Source organism: Bombina bombina, chromosome 12 (assembly GCF_027579735.1).
Source record: "Bombina bombina isolate aBomBom1 chromosome 12, aBomBom1.pri, whole genome shotgun sequence".
Taxonomy (NCBI): domain Eukaryota; kingdom Metazoa; phylum Chordata; class Amphibia; order Anura; family Bombinatoridae; genus Bombina; species Bombina bombina.
The window spans coordinates 26,465,053-26,488,816 of NC_069510.1; the positions used below are offsets into that span (position 1 = coordinate 26,465,053).

At 36.3% G+C, this 23,764-nt stretch overlaps 1 protein-coding gene across 1 annotated transcript in view; it reads right to left on the bottom strand.

The window, feature by feature from the left end:
• Positions 1-1,633: 1,633 nt before the first annotated feature.
• CACNA1B (calcium voltage-gated channel subunit alpha1 B) overlaps positions 1,634-23,764 on the bottom strand; it is a 575,803-nt gene continuing 553,672 nt past the window's right edge. Inside the window, exons 48-50 of the mRNA XM_053695819.1 lie at positions 18,414-18,603; positions 14,063-14,259; positions 1,634-8,276 (exon numbers count right to left, since the gene is read on the bottom strand). Coding sequence (XP_053551794.1) covers positions 7,758-8,276; positions 14,063-14,259; positions 18,414-18,603 — 906 coding nt within the window. The 3' untranslated portion in view covers positions 1,634-7,757. The remainder of the gene's footprint in view (positions 8,277-14,062; positions 14,260-18,413; positions 18,604-23,764) is intronic.

A 23,764-nucleotide genomic window follows, 5' to 3' on the forward strand; every position in this document is an offset into this window, starting at 1 on the left:
GTGTAACATACATATCTTTGGATTGGAGGAAATTTCGCACTTCAGTCGACTTCTTGCACTACAAGGCTAAGCAACACTACTTTTCAACTCTCATATTATCTCTGTCCTCTAATCTTAAGAATCTTTTTTTCCACACCAAATACCCCCTGTGCCCACCCTCTCCTCCTTTTACCACTTACCTTTCAGCACATGCATTTCAAAAATAAAATTAATTCCATCCGATGAAATAACCTTCCGCCACAACAAAGTCTACTCCTCATAAATCTCCTCAAACAATCTACTCAGACCCTCAGCATCTTTTTCTCCTTTTACAGAGGGGGTTCAAACGTTCAGATTTACATTTTTCAGAAGCTCAAATATACGTAAACATGATTTGCTACTACTGGCTTGTAGCAGTAGCATTAGCTACTATGTTAACTTAAGCTACTTCTTGGATAAAAATACATTTTTTTTATTATCATGATTTGTCCAAAACAATATTTATGTCTGTGTACATGTCTAATTATTAATATGTAATCATTTTGATATTTTACTTTGTAATAACTTGCTTATTTAATTGACCACTATATTGTAATGTTTCTTATAGAATTTCACCAGCCTAGAGACTTTGATATAATCAGGTCCTAAGTTTTTATACTTTTCTAACTACTCAATTTGTTGTGGTTGGTCAGTAGTATTAGTAGATACAGTAATTACTTTCTTAAATTGAGACATCTATATGCAGGGCTCCTGGAACACAAGGGTCCCAGGAAACTTATTAAGCAGTATATGGGTTAGAATCATTGAGGCTCATTAGGCTTATGAGGGGCCTTCTTCAATTGTGGTTCTAGGGGAGGAGCAAGGGATGCAAAAGCAATCTTCTATTTCACATTTAATTGGGCTGAGGAGGAAGGTAAAAATGTAAACATTTATTCTCCCTGAAACTGTGTTTAGACATCCCACGTCCCACAATGGCCTAGCCTCATCTCTGATTCTCCCTCAGAACATCTGCAACTCCACCTCCTCCTGCCCTGATTCTTCACAGAGAAAACACCCCTAACTACGCCTCCACTGAATGAACAGGTCTCGACTTCTACAGAAATGTAGGGTGTGCCCCTAGGTGGGATATGCAGTTCTTAAATGGACTTTATATTCAAATATTGACGCACTTAAAAGTGATGCAGCATAGCTGTAAAAAGCTGACTAGATAATATCACCTGAACACCGCTATGTAAAAAAAGAAAGATATTTTACCTCAAAATGTCCTCAGTAGCCACATCTCATTGTAAAGGGAATTTGAGCAGCCAATCAGGATGCTAGTCCCAGGACTAGCATGACCTCAGCACTGCTGATGCTGATTGGCTAGTTTTTTTTTTAACCTGCATCTGGAAAGTAGCTGAAGGATAACTGTTCACTAAGCACTTACTGTTGTGAGGTGAAGACATTTTGAGGTAAAATATCTTCCTTTGTTATAGAGATGTTCAGGTGATATTTCAAATAATTTGGCATATAAGTATTATGTCCTTTTAAGTAGATTAATCATTTTAGATAATCTCACATGAGATTAGCCCGCTAGAAAACCAAACCCTGATTCTTATGCGGGTAAAGTAAAGGCTATAATTCCACCAAATTTAATATCACACAATACACAGAATTTATTTTTTTGACAAGGTTTATTTAAATTCAAGGAACTGTTCGCTTCTTACAAAACAAGTAATTGAAGAATCAATCACATAACCCAATGTCTGGTTAATAAATAGGAATTTGATCTCAGACAATGTTAACCTTTCTTGTGTTGTGTTGAAGGGAAAAAAAAGTGCGTCCAATTTTCAACACTGTGTTGGATGCTTTATTTATTTTTTTACCGTGTTTTTTTTTCATAGAAAGTTTTTGCAACAAACCCCCAATTTTTATCAAATGTAAATAAAAATAAACAACTGATGAGTACATTGTATCAAAAAAGTACGAAGAGATTGTTAGCATTTTTCATGCACGTAATGTTTTTTTTGTGTTTTTTTTTATAATTTAATATGTATTTATATATATCATTTTTTTTACATGCAAACATTACTTATGCAAGGAACGGCCAGTTCAGTCTGTTTTTTTTTTTGTTTTTTTTTGGGATGCAAGCTATTAATGTGGAGGCGTTTGAGTGACAACAACTTTTTAAAAAAATGTGAGATGCAATAGCAAAACGCAGCTTTCCCAGCTGTATTAACTCTCTCATTACCAGAGTCATGATCCACAGTGCTTCAAACATTTCTGGCAATATAAAGGTTAATGGAATGCTTAAATTACCTTCTGAGCACAGCAAAAATGAGTTATAAAAATAGATTTACAACATAAGAAGTGACCAGTTAAGCTTTGAGTATCTGCACAATCTTGGCCTTGCACCAGCTGCAGTTATAGAAAGAGGCTAAAACACCTCCCCAACTTTTATTTGAATACCCCAACCTTTACAGATTCTGAATTTGCCTGATTGCCTTGCCCTGACCCCTTCCTGAAAAAAAGCAGCACCTACAGCCTCAGCACAGTAGAGGTATTTAACAGACTTGGAAGTAAAAATGAATCATTAATGATTCCGAATGAGAGGACAATTTATGTGGATGCTCTGAGTCATAAATGTCTAATTTTCACTTTCATGTCCTTTAAAGACATTAAAAGAACACTGTAGATGACTATGTACAGTGAAGACAATAAGAAAGTGAGAACAATGAAAGTTGATTTAAACAATAAAGTTAGTTGAGAAACACATTGACCCACCACCTTATATATTTACTGCTTTGGTCACTTATGCCATTTTGCCAAAAGTATCAGTGTTTTTGAATACCGAAACCAAATTATGTAATTAACTGTAAGTGGAATAAGAGAGAGACTAGACAGATTCACTCAGCCAAACAGTAACAGAGTCAAGTTGATGAAGTCTAGATTATACATTTTATAAAATATGTGTTTTTTTGGTTTTGTCTTCAAAAATGTAGCCTTAGCAGATGAACAAATAAGAAATCTTGTTACAAAGGGAGTTGTTTAGAAATCAGATCTGATTATAAATACTGCATCTGACTCAACTCCTGATTGCCTTACCACCAGATTCTACTCTATAGCTTATTTGGTCACTCTTCAATTGCATAATCATATTTGCCAATCTAAATTGAAAAAAAAAAACTAAAATATAGCTTTGCATAGCATCAAACAAATATCATTTAAATATGTTATTTCAGTGCCGGAGGGTTAAGTGTTAAACTGTAGTCCCCACTACAAAAGAGAAGCTTTAGTAAAGCAATCTCATAATAATACAGAATACATATCTGGATTTCTTTATCATGCACCTCCTGAGTGGGTCTATGTGTTTTTCTGTTTGGTCAGTATTTGCCAGCCCAATTTTGTACAATTAAAAATATTGGGGTTCTACCTGTACGTTCCAGAAACTCTACAATACAGGCAGAAATGGCAACGTAAACAGTCCAAAAAACAGGTAGTATAACACCCCCCCCCCCTCACCATGCAAACGTCTTAAAAGAAGCCCTAAAAAATAGACGTTTACAGCCCAAGAGGAGGACAATATCAAGTGTGCGTGTATGGGTGAAGGCAAAGGCAGCATGATAAAGTGTATGATAAAACAAAGCATCCCATTTCCACACGGTGGGACTTCCATGCTTTCAGTACAAACATTATTGTTCTTTTTCTCCTTTTTTTTTAGTATATTTTTGTAATTTTTTTTATTTTATTTTTTTTGTTACCATTTATTATTTTATTTGAAAACATGAAAGGAAGTTGTGCCTCTTCATTTTAGGGAAAACCATAGAAAACATTTGGTCGCGTTTATCCTGAAGCCTTGGAAAGGGAGAGTCCAGCAGATAAAGCTACAGTGGGAATGACAGTTGATGATATTGTGCTGTTCATCTAGTTGCATAGCCCTGATGGGAGAATTCTGTTCTATCTGCATTCAGAGACACCACCTGGGAGGGGATATGTCAGTCATTTTTACTCTCAAACATTGAGAGTTTCTTATTCCCCTAAAAATCCCTGATTTCGAGGTGCCACTATACTGATCTGAGCTGAATTCCCTTAAGCTATAATAAGAAAGCAACTCAATATTAAACACATTTCTCTACTAACCTCGCCAAATCGCTTGCCTTCAAAATAACTGACTACCAGCCTACAGTTAGAGATTTGGATAAAGAGATGCATAATGGGTGTGAATGTACTATAAATGACCTTTATCTCAACCATACCAAAATTCCTACAATTAGGCATAAATCTCAAATTCAAAAAGGCCTTCAGAGGAATCCAATATTAAACAAATTGCACTTGTGTACCACAGGTGCCAGAAACCACTGACGTTTATTAATAAAATGCATGCAGACTTTTCTGAGATTGATACATCATATCTGCTCTATGTGTTGTACCTAACACTATCCAAATAGGTACTGGAAAGGATATGACAATACTAAGTTTAAATGGATATGGGCGACTTGACAATATGTCACGGCATCTATTGAAGAGTTTGGTCACATGACACAAAACTCATATATAGCCTTAACACAAGGGGTCAAATCATCCATTGTTGAAATTAATTTTATGTAAACCGATACAGAATAGTCTTGTGACTCTCATAGGTGCTTAATGTGATTGACCTTGAAAATCAATCATCAAAACTTGACTCAAAAAATGATTCTCCAAAAGAAATATCTTCTAACTTTACCTGATGTATACCAATTTAGTAACAAACAAGTCATGGTAAATGAGATAACCTTATGGTCCACAAAGCGTAAATGTTAACTAATATACAGTATATAAGAACTAGCCAGTAGCTCTAATTTTATACACTTCAATTTTATCAGTATCTCAGATACATGAAACAATTGTGGCTTACACCAAATAAAACATTTCCAAAAATGATTATTCCTGGAGTGAATCAGACTTTCTTCTATATTCTGCTTTAGACTGTAATTGTAATATAATATATTGTAAGCATATATTGCAAATGATCTGCGCTGTGTTTCCTTTTCTATATACTCGTTTTGCCATTTTTAAGAGAGACTGTATGTGTAAGGCAACTTGCTCTGTCAAGATAAACCTATAGAAAATTCTATAAATATAATTTTCTCCTGCTTATTTAATATTAAAAATATCTGACATAAGGATGCATGAATTAGTTTAACATTCAATAAGGCAGAACAAAAAAAAGAGAAGATAAATATATCACACATAAACATTCTGTTCACAATTGGAAATTGGGCAAAAAGAAAGGAATAATATTACTTCCTCCAAAATAAATGTCTATTTATTGCGCATAAGAGCAACATTATAAGACAATATCCTATGGGATACTAGGTGCTAAAAATACATGGTGTATGTCAATAAAGTTGGCTTTGCAGAATGCAATGAATTGCTCGGGTTTGGATATTTTTATATTTGTGACTGTTGCACCGTTTACTGGACTACCAACTGGGAAATATAGGCACTTAGCAGTGAAATGAATCATTCTGATCAATACATATATACATACAATGAACAGATTAAATGATAATCCTTATTTTCTTAACTAGGCTCTGTGTTCTTCATGTCAAACAATACAGGTACACAGTTTAGTCAATACAAACCCCCAGACACTTACTTAAAGTAAACCCTCAGCCCTGTATGAACTCTATATTATGCTTAATGAATATTGTGCTATGAATATAGTTAAATACATCTGAGTATTTTCATATGCTAAATTTTAAAAAATCACATGGTGCTACACACACTACTGTATCACATCTCATTTGACTTATGTTTTGATATGTTTGCAGAAATAATTTGAGTATTGCATGAAAAAGCAGTTATCACTACATAAAAAAGTGTACCAATACAAAAAAAAATATCTTGTAGGGTAAACCATGCAACAAAATAGCTGTGGGTGTAGTGGTCACCTATTTAGTCATCTACTGCATATGAAATATTATCTTAATAATCTCTAAATGTCTTTGGAAAATCAGCTTTTGCCCTTAAATTATTTTTTATGCTATCAGCATTGCACACAATAAATGCAATGTTACCATATACCATGCTTCCTATAAATCTGTATCTTGTTGTGCTTGCTATGAAATTTATATGCTACATATGAATGAAAAGGCCACATGGAGCTACCAGGATATGATATTAGAAATTACAGAGTGCCTTATTGCCATAGGACGAGTGTGCAGCCAAAGATCTAATGTCTAAGTACTACATAAAATATACTGTGGAAATTGGCACAATCTTTTACCTATAGGTCTAGAAGGCTCAGGGAATTTGGCACTGTGCAAGTTTGTGACGTCAACAACTGAGCGGCACAAGTTGCATAATATTGCACATCCTGTTAATTCTATAGCTGATATGCTCTATGAGTGGGTGGGACTACAATTTAGAGAACGATCAGTCACAACATAAAAAAGGTGTGAAATTTAATGGATTAACAATGCTACAAAAGGTGAGCATTTACCCTATCAGCCTGCCTTCTTCATTCAAAACAGAAAGAGCGACACATTATATAGTATAAAGAACCTGTAAAAACAGCTGCTTTTTGGAAGAGTAGAGGATTCCTGTACATGACTTATACACATCTAAAGTAATAGCCAATAAACAAAGATGAATGATGACCACAGGATGTGCTATATCACATTAACCAGTCACATGCTTCTTAGGACCAATGCATTACCAAATTCTACATGAATATTGCCAATGTTCTCTTGGCTGATAAATCATTAACCCCGTCCACTGTCATAGAAAGCTGTAATACAATGTTTTGCAACTCTCCCTGGCAGCCGAAGGGTTACACTTCAATCTAGTGATTAGACTGTACAAACACTTTTCATAGACACAACAGACACGCAACACAAACTTTTCAAAGCTTCCTCCCGACAGAACACAGCAAAAACTATGATGCCACCCAGATATCTCAACAGTCAACTATAAAACATCACACAGGATTCTGGGAGGTGTGCATTATGCTGTTTAAATCTGTGGAGCCCATGTGGCATAAATAATGTTATGTTCCTTATGCAATGATTCCACCATTTGGCGCCAACTCTTGAGAGCAGGAAGAACATTTATGAAGAGAGGGTTTTTAACCCTATTAAACATATAACTCAAACATTATGAGGCATTGCAATAAATAACTCCTTTTTCTAAATGTACCTGCCAAAAAAACACCAGTGCAGGTGGTGGGAGAAAGGTATGTACGAGCAGGTGAGTTTTTATGTTAAGTGCATGGTTAGTAACGTCTTTCTGTAAATTCATAGTGGATGTAAGAGAAAGAGTAGATTACAGAAAATATATATTCTCTTCTATCCTGAAAATGTATATAAATAATAGGAATATCCGCAAACTCAATACACTGTGGTCCTAATCTTGTTGCCCGTCTATCTCCTCTATATTCATGACTTAACCTCCATTATCTCCAATCTTCAAGTTTTCCCAAAATGGCCACCTTAGCTGTCCTCCAACAAAAAGCCTCACAATGTACAATTCCAGAACATACTCTTGAATCAAATGACACCTGGCTTTCTTATTTGTTCATCTTCCTCAATCATTAAACCTTAACTTCAAATATATCTCTATGCTCAGATTTCTCCCAAGATGGCCACCTCTGCTCTCCCATAACATGCTCTGTTGTTATGGCATTCTGCCAGCTGATGATAAAACTCATCAGTAGTAACTCAAGCAACATGCCCCTCTCCGACCTCCATGCTTCTCTTGTTTTGGCTTTTGACAGAAGCAGTGGTAGGAGTGGGATCTTGTCTCGGGTCCCTGTGCTAGCACCAGTCATCTTCATCTGCCTCGTGGTAATAGCTTCGGCCTCTAGGGGTTGTGCCAGGCCCCGTGCTAAGCCCCAGGGTATAGTGATAGCCATTTGGTACCCTGCAGAGCTGGTGGGAATGAGAAGTGAGAGAGGACACATAGGAAGTCCTGGAGGAACGTCCAGAGTTGCTGGCCAAGGCTTCCTCAAAGGTTAGAGTGTCTTCAGGACAATAGCTGTCAGCATCTTGTCGCGGCCCTAAATATGGGTCAGAACCGATGCGAGTAACGGTGCAGGCAGAGGGGCTGGGGGAGTCGCTGTACAGCAGGGTGTTGTGCTCTGATAAACCCCGGCTCAGACGCCCAGGTGAATAAGAAGACCCTCCAAAGTGCACAGGGGAGGAGTGAGCTGTCCGGTAGGTTACATTAGGCCGAGGGGTGAGTGGAGTCTGGGGGAGTTGTCTGCGGATCCCCCGGCATGGGGTACTAGCACCGGAGCTGGTCAGACGTGGACTCCCGCTGGCCGAACCACTGCCCTACATTGAAAGGGGGAAAAAGCACATCAAAACAGCACAGGAACATGTGATGGAAACAATACACAAAACATGTCCAAAGACAATGGGGACATGAGATTGAGGTATAGAAATGAAAATAAAGTCAAATGATAAAAATAAAAAAAGCACGATGAACAGAAAGCACAACATACAGATGCAGCAGGAATGAAATAGGTTGACAAAACAAGGGTGAAAGCACAATATTGTAGATAACAAGACACAGAGAGGAGAGAAAAACAAAGGAGAGTTTAGAGAAGCAGAGAAACAAGCCTGATCCAAAAACCATTCTAAAGCTGCACTGGTTGTCATATAGTCCCCTTTAAAACAGGATATTTATAAATCACACTCTTTGTAAAGTCCAAATGTGAGGATGAGGGGATAACAATAATCACAATGTGAGGCTGAAAGCAGACTTGCTGTATGCAAATATACCAAACAAAGATGGCTGCCATTAGCACTAACAATGCTGATTTAATTTCTGTATTTAGACACAATGGGGTATACTCTAATGGTTTTTTCTTTCTTTCTACAAAATCTACAATTAAAGGGTCAGTAAAAACCTTGAAATGTAATATAAAATGTTTAATTATGCATTGTAGAACAACTTTGCAACATCATTTCATTATTTGTTTTGTCCCCTTTTTATGTAGTTTATCTCAGAACAATGTGGATTTTCTAATTCCCAGAACTGGAAATGCATACTGCTGACTTCTCAAAACTAACCCTCCTGCATATCTGTCCCTAACTGTCTTTGACTGATAAACACAAAACAATGCACTTTAAATATTATTACGAACAGTTTAGCTATTGCTAAACAATTGCAGTAAAAGGGGTGTTAATTTGTTTACAAAACATTTAGACTTGGCTGGCATGTTATTATACAGCAACACAATATAAATCTATTGTAATTACAAGGTGTTTACTGTCCCACTAAAGTCTATTGGGATTTTTAAGCACAATAATATTCTAAAGGGTTAAAAAATATCCACTGAGTACTTTTAAAGGGGAATTGTGACAATATGTACAGCTTCTTACCCAATAAACATCAGTAATACATTACACTGCCACTATATACAGCATGCAGATTTATTAACTGGCAAATAACATTGACTCAAAATACAGAAAACAAATATATGGGAGAGTAAAGTCCAAATTAATCTTTTTTGTTTCTTGAGTTGTATAATTAAATTTATTTCTATTAGGAAATTTGCTTCATTGTCTTAGTAAACTTTGCTGAAGAGTAAACCTAGGTAGGCTCATAGAACCTCAGGAGTGTGCACGTGTATTTAGCACTCTATGGCAGTAGTGTTTGTAACAATGTATAACATTAAAGGGACAGTCAAGTATAAATTAAACTTTCATTATTCAGATAGGACTTTTAATTTTAATTGACTTTCCAATTTACTTTTATCATCAAATTTGCTTTTTTCTCTTGGTATTCTTAGTTTAAACTAAACATAGGTAGGCTCATATGCTGATTTCTAAGCCTTTGAGGGCTGCCTCTTATCACATGCTTTTTAAATCTCTTCAAGACAAAGAGACAGAAAGTACACGTGGGCCATATAGATAACACTGTGTTCAGGCACAGGGGGGTATTTAAGATTTAGCCCAACACAATGCAAACTGCAAGGCAATAGATAATAAACAGTCAGTGTCATGTGATCAGGGGGCTGGAAGAAGGTTCCTAGATACAAGGTAATCACAGAGGTAAAAAGTGTAATAATATAACTGTGTTGGTTATGCAAAACTGGGGAATGGGTAATAAAGGGATTATCTATCTTTTAAAACAATAACAATTCTATGGTTGACTGTCCCTTTAATACAAATAATGCTGCTACCATAGATGGCTAAAGACACATGCACATTGATATAAAATGAGCCTACCTAGGATTATTCTTCAACAAAAGATACCAAGATAATGAAGCTAATTTGATAATAAAAGTAAATTGGAAAGATTTGTATGTTAAATTGCATGCTCTATACTACCATAATTTTTTTTTTTTTAAATGTACATTTTGTTTAAAATGTATACATCATACTGTTCCATACAAACACGTGGAATAGCTCAACTGCTCAAAGAACATACATGCATCGAATCACATGAAGCATGAACAATTATTAACATAAGACCATCAAACATATTGCAAATTCTTGACTCTACACCAAACAGACAAACAACTATACAATTTCATATAGTATATACCACAATGTACAAGTCTTTTGAATTATACAAAATGCTAATAAGTACCTCTATGGAATAGTAAGTATATTCCTCTAAATAGTTAATTTATAAGGACACAAGAACCAAAAATTTAGATGTTTGAATGCAATACTGTATACTAATAACCTATGCATGATAAGTGGGAACAACCATGTAAAGAAAGCTCAGTCTCAGCTGATGTACTCTAAATTTATATTAGCTATGTTTTTTGTTTTTTCATAGGTTTAGCCAGAAATCATTTTTAAAACTGTTATAAGCAATATATTCTAAATCAGATACGCACAAGTAGATTTATTTAATCAGCTTTAAAAATAATGCTAAAAATGTGGAACCAGGCAAGGATGACCACTGTCATCAACACATTTTATAGGGAGGAGAAAACCTAGTGGTGATTAATGCATAACAGATTTGGAAAATAAATGGTAAGGACAAATACAATTCCTGTATTCATAAGTGCCCACCTGTGTTGGTGTGTTTTGGTGGCTAAATGAAAGGATAATAACATTTAAAGAATAAATATAAGAATGTGAGGCGAACCAGTGAGATTTAATTTAGTTAATTTATGAGGCTAAATTTTTTGCGAACAATGTATCAATTACTAGTATGAAACAAACACTAGATTGTATCATAATCTGTGTTGTTACATTGATTTTTTTTTAACTATTTAAATATAGCAATTTTCTTATTTTATGCATTTTTCTTTTTCTTTCTATATTGTAGTAAGCGTGGGATGGTTTCTCTTTAGATGCTGTTCACTTTCATAAAGGTACTGCTGGACATTTTGTTGTTGGATTATTCTTTAAAGGACCAATAAAGAATTGCATATTCAACATGCATAATAAAAAGATAATGAGGCCTATTTATCATATGTCTGTCGGACCTGATCCGACAGTGCGGATCAGGTCCGACAGACATCGCTGAGTGCAGAGAGCAATACGCTGTCCGTATTCAGCATTGCACCAGCAGCTCTTGTGAGCTGCTTGTGCAACACCACCCCCTGCAGACTCGCAGCCAATCGGCTGCCAGCAGGGGGGTGTCAATCAACCCGATCATATTAGATCGGGTTGAATTCCAGCGATATCTGTCCGCCTCATCAGAGCAGGTGGACAGGGTTATGGAGCAGCGGTCTTTAGACTGCTGCTTCATAACCAGTGTTTCTGGCGAGCCTACAGGCTCGCCAGAAACTCGACACATCAAGCTCCATTCGGAGCTTGATAGATAGGCCCCCATGTTATAGCACTTAGTCTGAATTTCAGATGAGTAGTAGACTGTTTTTCTGACAAAGTTCAAAATTACTTTAATTTCCCCTGCCCCTATATCACATGACAGCCATCGCCCAATCACAAAACACATATATGTATTTATTGTGAATTCTTGCACATGCTCAGTGGAAGCTGGTGCATGGGTGACATGCCATGCTATGACATTCTAGCAGTCTAGAAGAGCCTGCTTATTGCATTTTCTCTATCTGGCATCAATAAAGTTTGGACAAGTTTTGTTGTTCCATAAAAGGAACAATAAACACTTTGAGATTGTAATATAAAAGGTTTAATTATAAATATTAAAACAACTTTTCAATTTATTTTTACTTTTTATTTTGTCCCCTTCTCCTGTATTTTTAGTCTGGAAATCATGGGCTTTCCAATTCTGAGAATTAAAAGTGCACACTGCAGATGTCACAACCCCTCAGTACTGATAATAAGATAAGGGCCAACAAAACAAGGACAATTTTACTAACAGAATGACAGTGGCTAGCTGTGACTAGCAACAAGTCTGTATCGCCTCCTCTAAATAATGCAATGGGTGGGTGTAACTTGACCACTGAAAAACAATTGAAGCAAACAGTGTTAATGCATTCAGTTTTTTTCACACTAACCTAGTATGTAGATTCATCTATTTTCAGTTAAAGATCTTCACAAGACTAGAAACATATATAGTATACAGTATTGCATTCAAACATATAAGAAGCCACACGTGTCATGAAAACAGCTCTCTTTATATTAGAATACCTAATCTAATGAAATGAATATGGCCTTATTGTATTAGACATAAATTACGCAAAAAGTAATTTAACCTTTAATCTCTTTATCTGTCGATTTAAACAGACATTAAAGTATTTGTTTTTCTATTTGCATCAAAAATAAGCAATTAGTCATCTCTAGCGCGTTGGAGAGTCGCGCTTATCCCGGCGCTTCTTCTTAAAACCCCCGGGTTGCGCTATAAGGAGGCTTAGCGAGGTGAATCCTAGGGCCTGCGCTAATGGACCATTTCCTTTAACGCAGACCCTGGGATCCACTATGCTAAGTCTCCTATTACCGCAGCCCAAAGATCTAAGAAGGGTCGGGATTATCGCGGCTCTCCAGAGCGCTTAAGGTATTTTAATCCCTTAGGTAATTTAAAGAAAACAAATAAATAATGACGAACTTTCTCAGTATTTCTTCAGTTTCTATAAATGTAGTTGGTGCATTTGTACAGATATTTGTTTTGTAACAAGACTGAAGCACATGCCTGCTACAGAATATTATTATTCCTGCAGATAAAGGGTCCGATTCTCTAAAGCTGCTCAAGGGAGATTCTCTAAAAAAAATATCTAAAACTCTTTGAGTTCTGTAAAAGGCCCATTTTATCTCACTAAGGGGCGTGACCTATATTTCTGTATGTGAAGGAAACACCTACATTATAGTATAATGCTCAATAAAGTTAGCAGTTTAAAAATAGTATCATTATGGCATTAATAGTACTCATTTAAATCGATATTAAATGTTTGCATAGAAACGCAAATTTAAATTATGCATTAAAAATTCTGACTTAAAGTGATAGTAAAATCTCCCCTTTATAAAATCAGATCTGAAATGTAAGTGATATTTTAGATGGAGTTTAATTCAACAGTTGTAAGGAAGTTGCACTATAACTTACTTTTTATATAGATTAATTTAAATACCCCATGCTACGGCCAACCACTTCAAAAGATTTTTTTTTATGTCAGCTAAAGGTTTGAACTTTTTTTGTTTTGTTTTGTTTTTAATACCTTTAGGACTAGATTACAAGTGGAGAGCAAAATTATTGCACGCCACAAGCTTGCGGTAGGAATTAGCGCTCAGAAAATTAACCAGAGGTCTGATCTCTGGTTAATTATCTAAAAGTTCCCCAAATGCCCTCAAAATAGAGGGCTCCACTTGTAATATGGCCCTTAACGTTTACCCTTGTGATTTTTTAAAAGGTCATTAAATACCATTTGTGATGTTTTATGTCAAATATAACAAGGCCCACGCACTACAGTATTTCAAAGATGCACTAGAATTAGGGACATTAAACACTAAATAGCATAGTATTGAGGTTACTCCCTGCCTCCCTCTGTAGTTATAGGTGCCGCCACTACATTTCGGTGCTGATGTGTTTACACATGTTCAGTAACTCTTCTTCAGATACCTGCAGTGAATCTTATGTTCCAAAATGCCTGCACCCATAATTAGAGGGAGGTACATGAAATGTGTTTAGTGTTTAACATCCCTTTAATGTATTTTTCTAGGTTCTCCTCCATCCTCACCTGTCTGTGTGTCCCATGGTCTTGTCCACTGCTTGGCGATGTAGCCCTACTATGATCGGAGTGGCGCGGATAGCCTGACTCGCGGCTGCCATATCGGTCGCAGGAGTAGAAACGTTGCTTATCAGACGAGGATGAAGGATGCTGCTTTCGTTCCTGGGATCTTCCCCTCTCGTGTCTTCTCTCTCGAGGGACAGGCTCTGCAGAAAATAAATCAGACGCTAGTTTATTAGATCAACTTGTGCATGAGGTTCAGAATCTATAAAGAAAAGCTGAAGCCTCAAAATGTGTCCACACTAAACAAAAAATAATTCACAGTAATGCCAAAGCTTAGCAGGTCTAGGTTACAAGTTACATGAATGTGTCTTAGTCTGATGACTAAACACATAGGGGTAGATTTACTAAACGTCGAGCAGACATGATTCAGGGTAGCGAATCAGATCTGCTCAACCTCGCTAAATGCAGACAGCATACGTTGTCGGCATTTATCATTGCACAAGCATTTCTTGTGAACTGCTTGTGCAATGCAGCCCCTGCTCACTCGCAGCCAATCGGCTGCTAGCAGAGGCCGTCAATCATTCCGTTCATACTGGGATGAATTCAGTCCGCCACCTACAACCGCTGTTTTCTTAATTCCCCTTTTAAGCGGACCAGAAACAATTGGGCATCGATACAACAACCGCTGCTTGTTCAATTGACCCCAATGACTTGCAGGGTCGCTAGCGAAACCTAGTAAGATTACACACTAACGAATTAGAGCGTGATATTTTTGCACCGTCCCTAAATGTTTGTTGATAGGTTGCCCCTTGCTAATCAGCTATAATTGTGCCTTGCATGTTTTTTGAGGGTTTTTCAGATTCAAAAGACATTTCAATTAATCTGAAAATGCTGTGTTAAACTATTCATTACAAGCTTTTAAAACCCCTTTATACATTGCAAAGGGGCAAATCAACCATGGCATTCAAAATCATTAGAAATCACTTACTTGCAAACCTATTTTTGTCTGTTTTGAGCAATATATCTGGATAGTTTAAAAAGAATAAGAAATGGAACTTTTCAATAATATATGAAAATGTGTTGATTTGTTTATTCATTCATTAAAGGGGCCTTTATGGTAAAGAATGACATGCTCTAATCTGCAAAACTGCTGGCCCTGAGCAGCTCATCCAATCAGCAGTCTCACTACACAGATGTGGAACTAGCGCTGCGGATTGGGTCAACTGCGTTATCCGCTTGGGACCAGGAGTGCTCTGCAAGTCCTAAACAGTATTCCACTGTGTGTTTAACCACTTTGCAGGGTTAAACACACTATAACCTAGGGTCGATAGTCTTAAAATGACATACAAATTAGAGTGTGTAATTGTTTACCATATTTGCCATTTAAATAAACATAAAAAATGCACACTTTTTTTTAAGACTTTAAGAGACTCTAAGCAGACATCCCAACTCTCCCTGAAGTTCAGGGAGTCTCCCTGATTGTAATAGCGGCTCCCTGATGCCAGAAAATGGAATGCAATCTCCCTGAAACTCCAAGTACTATGATCCATTGTGGCCCAAATCCGGAAAAGTGTTTCTTTAAGGAATGCCTTTAGTTGCTGGGACATTAAAGAACCCTCAAAGCTTGCACCAGTAACCAAAAAGCCCCCACTGATTTTAATAAAATAAAACACAAATACTACCTTATTTACTGCACGTAATTAAACTTCGTATTCTAAAATATTTATGCATTCAACAAGCGTCACTGGAAAATAAGTTTATTGTATGTGGTTGTGCAATAAAGCTACTTTTTTTAAATGTGACTTTAGTGGGAAGCTACTTTAATGATAAGTCTCTATCTTATTTAGGGTTTCAAGGTGTCCAATATATAACTGGGGGGGGGGCGCAGTAGCGGGAGAACCCACCTCCCTGAAATGAGTTTTTGCAGGTTGGGATGTCTGTTTCAGAGAGTGTTTGATAGGTGTTTTTGGGATGTGCATCATTATACAGGAAGCGTAATGTAAATGCACGTATGCGATTACAGACTCATTAAAGAGACTTTCTAACGCCAAAAAAATGACTTGCTGTAATTGAGAAAGTGTTGTCTTGGGGTTTATTGAGTCCATTTCGATGTGGAATTTGAAAGTGAAAATGTGTTGTTAAAGGGACACTGTACTCTCAAATTGTTTTTCCCTTAAAATAGACATGAAACCCAAAAGTTTGCTTTCAGGATCCAGATAGAGAATAGAATTTTAAACAACTTTCCAATTTACTTCTATTATCGAATTTGCTTTATTCTCTTAGTATCCTTTGTTGAGGAAGCAGCAATGCACTACTGGGAGCTAATATACGCTCTGGGTGAGCCAATAACATGAAGCATATATGTGCAGCCACCAATCAGCAGCTCCTTAGCCTACCTAGGTATCCTTTTTTTAACAAAGGATACCAAGAGAACAAAACAAATTAGATCATAGAAGTAAATTGGAAAGTTGTTTAAAATCACAAACTCTATCTGACTCATTATTGAAAAAATGTGGGTTTCATATCCCTTTTAATGTGTTTACAATGACTTGTTATACCAGCTGCACATATAAAATGCTTGAGAAATTGCTTCTTTTGGTTTATTTTGTCTATGAAATAGCTGGTTTTGTTCTTTGAAACCACCATCCATTAAAATAGTGACAACAGATCTCCTTATTTTATCACTTTCTGTACACACACACATGCTTTTTAATATTATCTCTGCATTTTTACCAAAGCACAATACTTAAAAAGAACAATTGAAAATTAACATTTCATCACTCCTAAGCCCCACTGGGAGTGTAATTTCTTCTGCTGCCTATGTTTACTCAGCTTCTTAATAGCCTATACTTAAGTATAGAAATTTTCAGTATAGATGGGGATACAACGGGCAAAATCAGATATTCCAAATGCTGAAACAAATGTAAAGGAGCTATTTCTATACAATGTAATACACTCCAGCAGGTAAAATGGATACTTGGGAACAAATTAAAAGAGAAAAATAGGGTACACTGTCCCTTTAAGTATCATGACTTTGAATTGTGATCAGCCAATAAGGACAGGCACATGTTAAATATAGCATCTCTTTCAATGAAATGAATGTAATTGTATCGTCATCCGAAACTGCTCATAGTCAGATGATAGCGTGCGTATAATTTTATGAAGGACAGATTTTCTTCAAATCCTGTGTGAAAACCCAGGTAAAACAATCAGGGGTGCACAATCGCACATACTCGCCAATAACCAGCAGTTTTCTGCTTGGGAATGCGCATTGCTTGCAGCCACTAAACAGGGGCTTTGTGAATATATAGGGCCAGGTTATGACAGGAGCACTTACAGTTACACGCAAGCGAAAAAGGGTTTATCCGGTTTATGCTCGTATTACAAGTTGAAACATATCAAAAATACATTACAAAGTGCAGTTAAACTCATAATAACTCTATCCGATAAAATGATAATTTTTTGTAAAATAAGTTAAACTAAATAAAAGATATAAGGGCTCAAAGATACGAGGCCTCAGGCGTTAGGAAAAAAAGGCATATGTTTGTGTAGATATGTATTTATGTATTTATATGTGCATATATGTATTTACAGACATATATACACATAAATACATATTTATACATATATAAAAGTGTATTGGAGCTCTTGTTAAGTAGAAGCATATTTATACAATATTCATATTTAATAAAGTGTTATACTGTGTATTTACTGAAAATATTTCACATTTCAATGTTCTGCCCATAGCAGAATATGTTCTATATATTTTTAAATAGATATTCCTCTCTCTCTATATATGTATATATCTATTCCTATATATAATCATGTATATATATAAATATATATATATATATATATATATAGGTATAGATATATATTGTACAAAAATACTCTCATTTATATATAGAAATATGTGCTTATGAATAAATAGAACATATTCGGCTATCTGTAGAAAACTGGACTGTGACATATTCATATTTTCATGTCGGGTTAGCGCATTTGAGAATATGCAATTGGGTATGCGCGCGAATAGGCACTATTTTTTGCTCCATTTACTTCTTTGGGGGAATACGTTAACACGATCGCGATATTCTAATTTTGCAAGCATCGGGTTAGCACTCGTAAGAAAACAGTTTACTTTTGACTTGCAATACAAATCGCTACCCAACACACGCAAAAAGCTTACTTCTAGCGGAGTTAGTGAGCGTGAGGCATTAAATATCGCTCCACTTGTAATCTGGCCCATCGTTAGTCATGGTCAATAATGAAAAAATGTCATGTTCTAATGAATTAACTCTTTGACTGTTAAAAATAGGTGTTGATACATATTCGTTGTCATCGTGAAAGAGTTTTGCACCTGTGTCATCATTCTGCAGTGACCTCTCTGTGGATTTCTGTTTCCTCTCTTTGCGCCGGTGACATCGGTGATGGTGCTGGTGAGTGCGCTCCGGTGGCACTCTCTCTAGAGAATACTCATAAAGCTGAGGTCTCTGTGGCGGAGTCAGCGTGGATACTGAGCGCTTCATTGGACTGGTGTCTGGGATGACCTACAAATGGAAAACAGACATTGTCAATATTCCAGTAATATTTGTATCAATGTCTCTGTCTACCCAACCACCAAAATTCCCAAACAGGAATATACATTAAACTTCAGAATTCCGCATATTTAATATAGTAAAGCTTATTTTTACATAATACATAAGTGACCTGACATTTAATGAACTTTCATGCTATCTTGCAGCACTGACGTGTCTCTGTAGTATCTGAGTGTGTACTAGATCTTAATAAACACTCTTAAGTATATCAATCTATCCACACCATTATCAAAAATGTGCCAAATATGTCTACAGCTTCTCCTTATAGGATAGGAAAAATAAAAACCAAAATGTAGGTATAGTTTGCTGGCACTAAATTTCTGTTTTAAAAAAAAATAGTTTTGGTATATTTGTAGATAATGCATCAGATAGATTGTATACCTAAGAAAAATGATGAAATGGCACTGGCGCCACTGCAACTCTATTTGGTTAACCTCCATAAATTGGTTAAATACAGTTAAACTATCAATCAGGAGCCGCAGAGAACTGCTGGTCCTGAGCAGAAACTGTAAGTGAGACACTCAGCAGGTGCCATTTCACAGCTGGGTTGTGTGACTATCATTACTGATTAAGTCATGGCCGTACATGCTTGTAATCAGCAGTTGTCTGCTGCACCCAAACCTTACTTAAACTATGTGTTTAAAGGGACAGGAAATCTCAACAATTTCTTTCATGATTTGGATAGAACATATCATTTAAAACAACTTTTCAATTGACTTCTCTTATCAAATTTGCTTCATTATCTTCTTATCCTTTGCTGAAGGAGCAGCATTGCACTACTGGCGGCTAGCTGAGCCCAGCTAGTTACAGCCAATCACAAGAGACAAATGTGTGCAGGCACCAATCAGCAGTTAGCTCCCTCAAGTGTCGGATTTTGTTTTTAAACAAGGGATACCAAGAGAACGAAGCACATTTGAAAATAGAAGTGAATTTAAATTGTCTTAAAATTACCTGGTCTATCTAAATCATGCAAGTTTCATTTTGAGGGGTTAAGCACACAGAGCTGTTGGGTTGCTAGTGCTAGAATTACATACTCTAACAAAATAGCGCATTTATTTATCCACGAGAATGGCCCTTTAAATTGAGTTAATTTAAAAGAAAAGCTGAAATCCATTTTACATGTACAGTTTTTTTTTCCCTAAATTGGACTTGCCTTGTAGTTTGAGCGTGTAAGCAATTTGAAGTGTCAGCCCTCTTCAATATCAAAATACATTATTTCTTTTATATTGTAACTTGACAGATAAAAGAGTCTTTTAATCAGCTGACAAATTAATTACAAGACATTTTTATCCATGTGCTTTATTGTCTTACCAGACAAAACCACAATGACTCCATTCTCATGAAGTTATAGTGTAATTAATTGTTAAACGTTCATTTTAAAAATTATATGAAACTGGCATATACAAAATACTTTGAACATAATACTCATTGCACTTCCTGGTATGTTTAATATCTCTGCCCAGAGCCATTTGGTTTCAAATTATTATTATAAGATACCCATGTATGCCTCTTGTATCAGCAAACACTGTCATTGAATAGCTATCCACATGCACTCACACGCATGCGCTCACACACTTGCGCTCACACATATGCACTCACAGACATGCACTCACACACATGCACTCACACGCATGCGCTCACACACTTGCGCTCACACATATGCACTCACAGACATGCACTCACAGACATGCACTCACACGCTTGCACTCACACGCTTGCACTCACACGCTTGCGCTCACAGACATGCACTCACACGCTTGCACTCACACACTTGCATTCACACATATGCACTCACAGACATGCACTCACACGCTTGCACTCACACACATGCATGCACGCACATACATTGCTCTCATCTAGAGCTCAAACGTTTAGAAGATTGTGAAAAGCATTCTTGTGAAACTGCTGCCATAAAGATACGTGCACACTCTGGAGATTACCTGCGTATGCTCTTCAACAAAGGCATGCTCTATATGACTCATGAAAGTCATTTTTTGAGTTTCATGTCACTTTAACTCAAATTTTAAATTGCCACTTTACTATTTATCAATTTATTTGCTTAATCTAAAAGGGGGTATTTAATAATGGTAGCGCTCTACAAATAACCAATAATAATAATAATGGTGTTTTTTCATTAATTTACTTATTTTAAATGGGTATTCCTGTGCTGAATAAATCAAGTTTTTCTTGGTGCCTTGCAGAGGGCTTGCACTCTCCACCAATAGAATGCTCAGACTGTTCTTCCTTTTAACCAGTAAAAATTAATACAGCATAAGTACGAGCATGCATGTACTACTGAAATATTTTTGAGTACAGTTTCCCAAACAACAAAACCATTAAAATGGAAAAGGTGTGTACATTTTTTTCAACATTTCATATTTGTAAGTATCTTTAAAATTCTTTATGTATGTATTTATATATATATATATATATATATATACACACATATAAAATTATAATTATTTAAATATACGTGGAGCTGCCTGAAGAGTTTGTGTGTTTTAAGAACAACTGGGTAACATCTCGCTATGATGTTTCAGCATTGCCCTCTAGTGGAAAACAGTGGTCTGACACCTCCCAAGTCACTTGGGTCATTATTTTTGTACTTCACTGTACAATATTAACAATTAAGCGCTGTGTTGCAAAAAAACATGTATTTAAAAGAAATGTTTAAAAACCATTTACCGCTGTAATTTGTTTAGCAAAATCGCATATCAAGAGTAAGAATACCAAGATAACAAAGCACATTTTAATGATAAAATTAAATTGGAAAGTTGTTTAAAATTGCATGCACTATCGAATTCATGGAAGTTTAAATAATTTTGACTAGACTGTCCCTTTAATATATTTCCCTAACAGCTAATTATAACTATTTAAGAAGGAACTCTTGCACTAACCACTAATTAGGGGTCAATTTATCAAAGGCTTTCCCCAGCCTTTCGACCCCCTACCACTGCAGGTTCTCACAAGATAACCTGCAATCCGTATTTAACAAGCAGTGGTCTTCAGACCACTGCTTCCCTAAAAAAAATAGTAAAAACTGTATTATCAACCCAATCCAAGTTATATGTGTTATTAAATTTGTGTGTAATCCAGTAATTTACATATTTTTAAAGAAAAAAATATATACTATTACCTCCAAACTTAAAGGGGCATTTGTACACTAGATTTCTCTTTGTATAAATGTTTTGTAGATGATATTTATATAGCCCATCTGGTGGTAGTGTTTGTGTAACAATGTATAGTTTTGCTTATTTTTTTAAAAAACATTGTGCTGATTTTCAGACTCCTGACCAAGCCCCAAAGTCTTTGATGTATACTGATGTCTACAGACTCCTGTTTATGTTATCTGTCTTTTCATATGCAGGGGGGGGAGTGTCTGTTCTTTTTGTTTACCCAGCCCCTCTCAGTGCTAAACTGGGAGCTTCTAAGTACGTTTTTAAAAGGTTTTATACGGGATTTTTAGATCAGTATCTGTGCATATTCTTCTTTATAGCAGTGTCTATTACATGCAGTTATATGAAAATTGGTGTACACTGTCCCTTTAAGTGTGTAATAACTTAAAGGGACATGAAGCCCACCTTTCTTGGTAAAGATAGAGCATAACATTTTAAGACATTTCCCAGTTTACATCTGTTATCAAATTCACTTTGTTCTCTTGATCTCCTTTGTTGAAAGGCGGGTAGGTAAGCTCAGAAGTGTGCACATATCTGGAGCACTATATGGTAAATGCGAATGCTACCCGTGCATGCTACCTACCTAGGTATTCTCTTCAACAAAGGATAACATCACAGAAAAGTACATTTAATAATGGTAATAAACTGGAAACTTTCTTACATGGCCGGAAACAACTTGTCTGCCTGCTCTGATTGGGCTGATTGACAACCCCTGCTAGCGACCGATTGGCTGCAAATCTGCAGGGGGCAGCATTGCAAAAGCAGTTCACAAGAAATGCTTGTGCAATGCTAAATGCCGATAGCGTATGCTGTCAGCATTTATCAATTTGCGGCAGGCATGATACGCTAATCGTCCGTCCGCACTTTAATAAATCGGCCCCATAGTGTTTTCTAATCTTGCTGCCGTAACATCTCGCTGTACGAATGGTACCGTCTGCCATGCTATCCCCAGGTGTGTACAGCTATATTGAGGCAGTTAGGGTTAACCCAAGTTTGATGCCCTGCTTCATGGTTTAGATAGAGCCGCAATTTTAAGCAACTTTCTAATTTTCTCCTATTATCAATTTTTCTTCATTCTCTTGGTATTTTTATTTGAAAAAGCAAGAAGGTAAGGTTTACATGAGTACCTTGATTATCACATAAATAATACAGTTTGGCCATCTTCACTTGATGAACTGGATTTCCGAGTCTGGTCTATCTTGCTACGATAAGTCTATTTAAATACCCAATGAATAATTAAGTAAATATGACAAGAACTATCTTACTGATCTGAACATCTCTGGTCTCAGCCTCTATGCCATAAAGGTACAGAAAAGAGGACCTGAATAAATGTATCCTATTTTATGAAACTAGGTCAAGTTAAATATTTGTAACTGCTTAATGCCATTAGGAAACTCCATGCTGTCCTAACAGCGCTGGGGTTTGCCGCCATTAGGACAGCAGGAACGTGGTACCATATACGGAATCCTGCACCCTCATCTTTCTCTTTAATGGGAAATTGGACTGGGGGGGTGCCTAGCATCAAAGACAGCCCCCCAAAATCAGAACAATGTTAAACGCTTGCCCCCAGCATGAAGAGGTTAAACTTATAGAATTAAAACAGAAACTGCATTCTTGTACACAGCTGATCCCGAGTGATGCATCACTCCTTCGCCCCAATTTCATAAAGCCCTTTAAATATCTCACTGCAGAAACTAATTGCAACTTTGCTGCTCTAAAATAATTTATAACATCACAGTGAGTTCTGCTTCATTCCAATCAATGAAACTGTATTTTTTCTGTATCAGTTGTCAATGCATAAAATGAGTTTCACTGTCAAGGTTAGAGACATCCAAAAATTGCTTTTAAAACATAACTAAACTAACTAATTAAAACTAAACAGAAGAACCATAAAAGATAATGAAATAGAAGAAAACCTGGCCATCTTTGCAATAGCA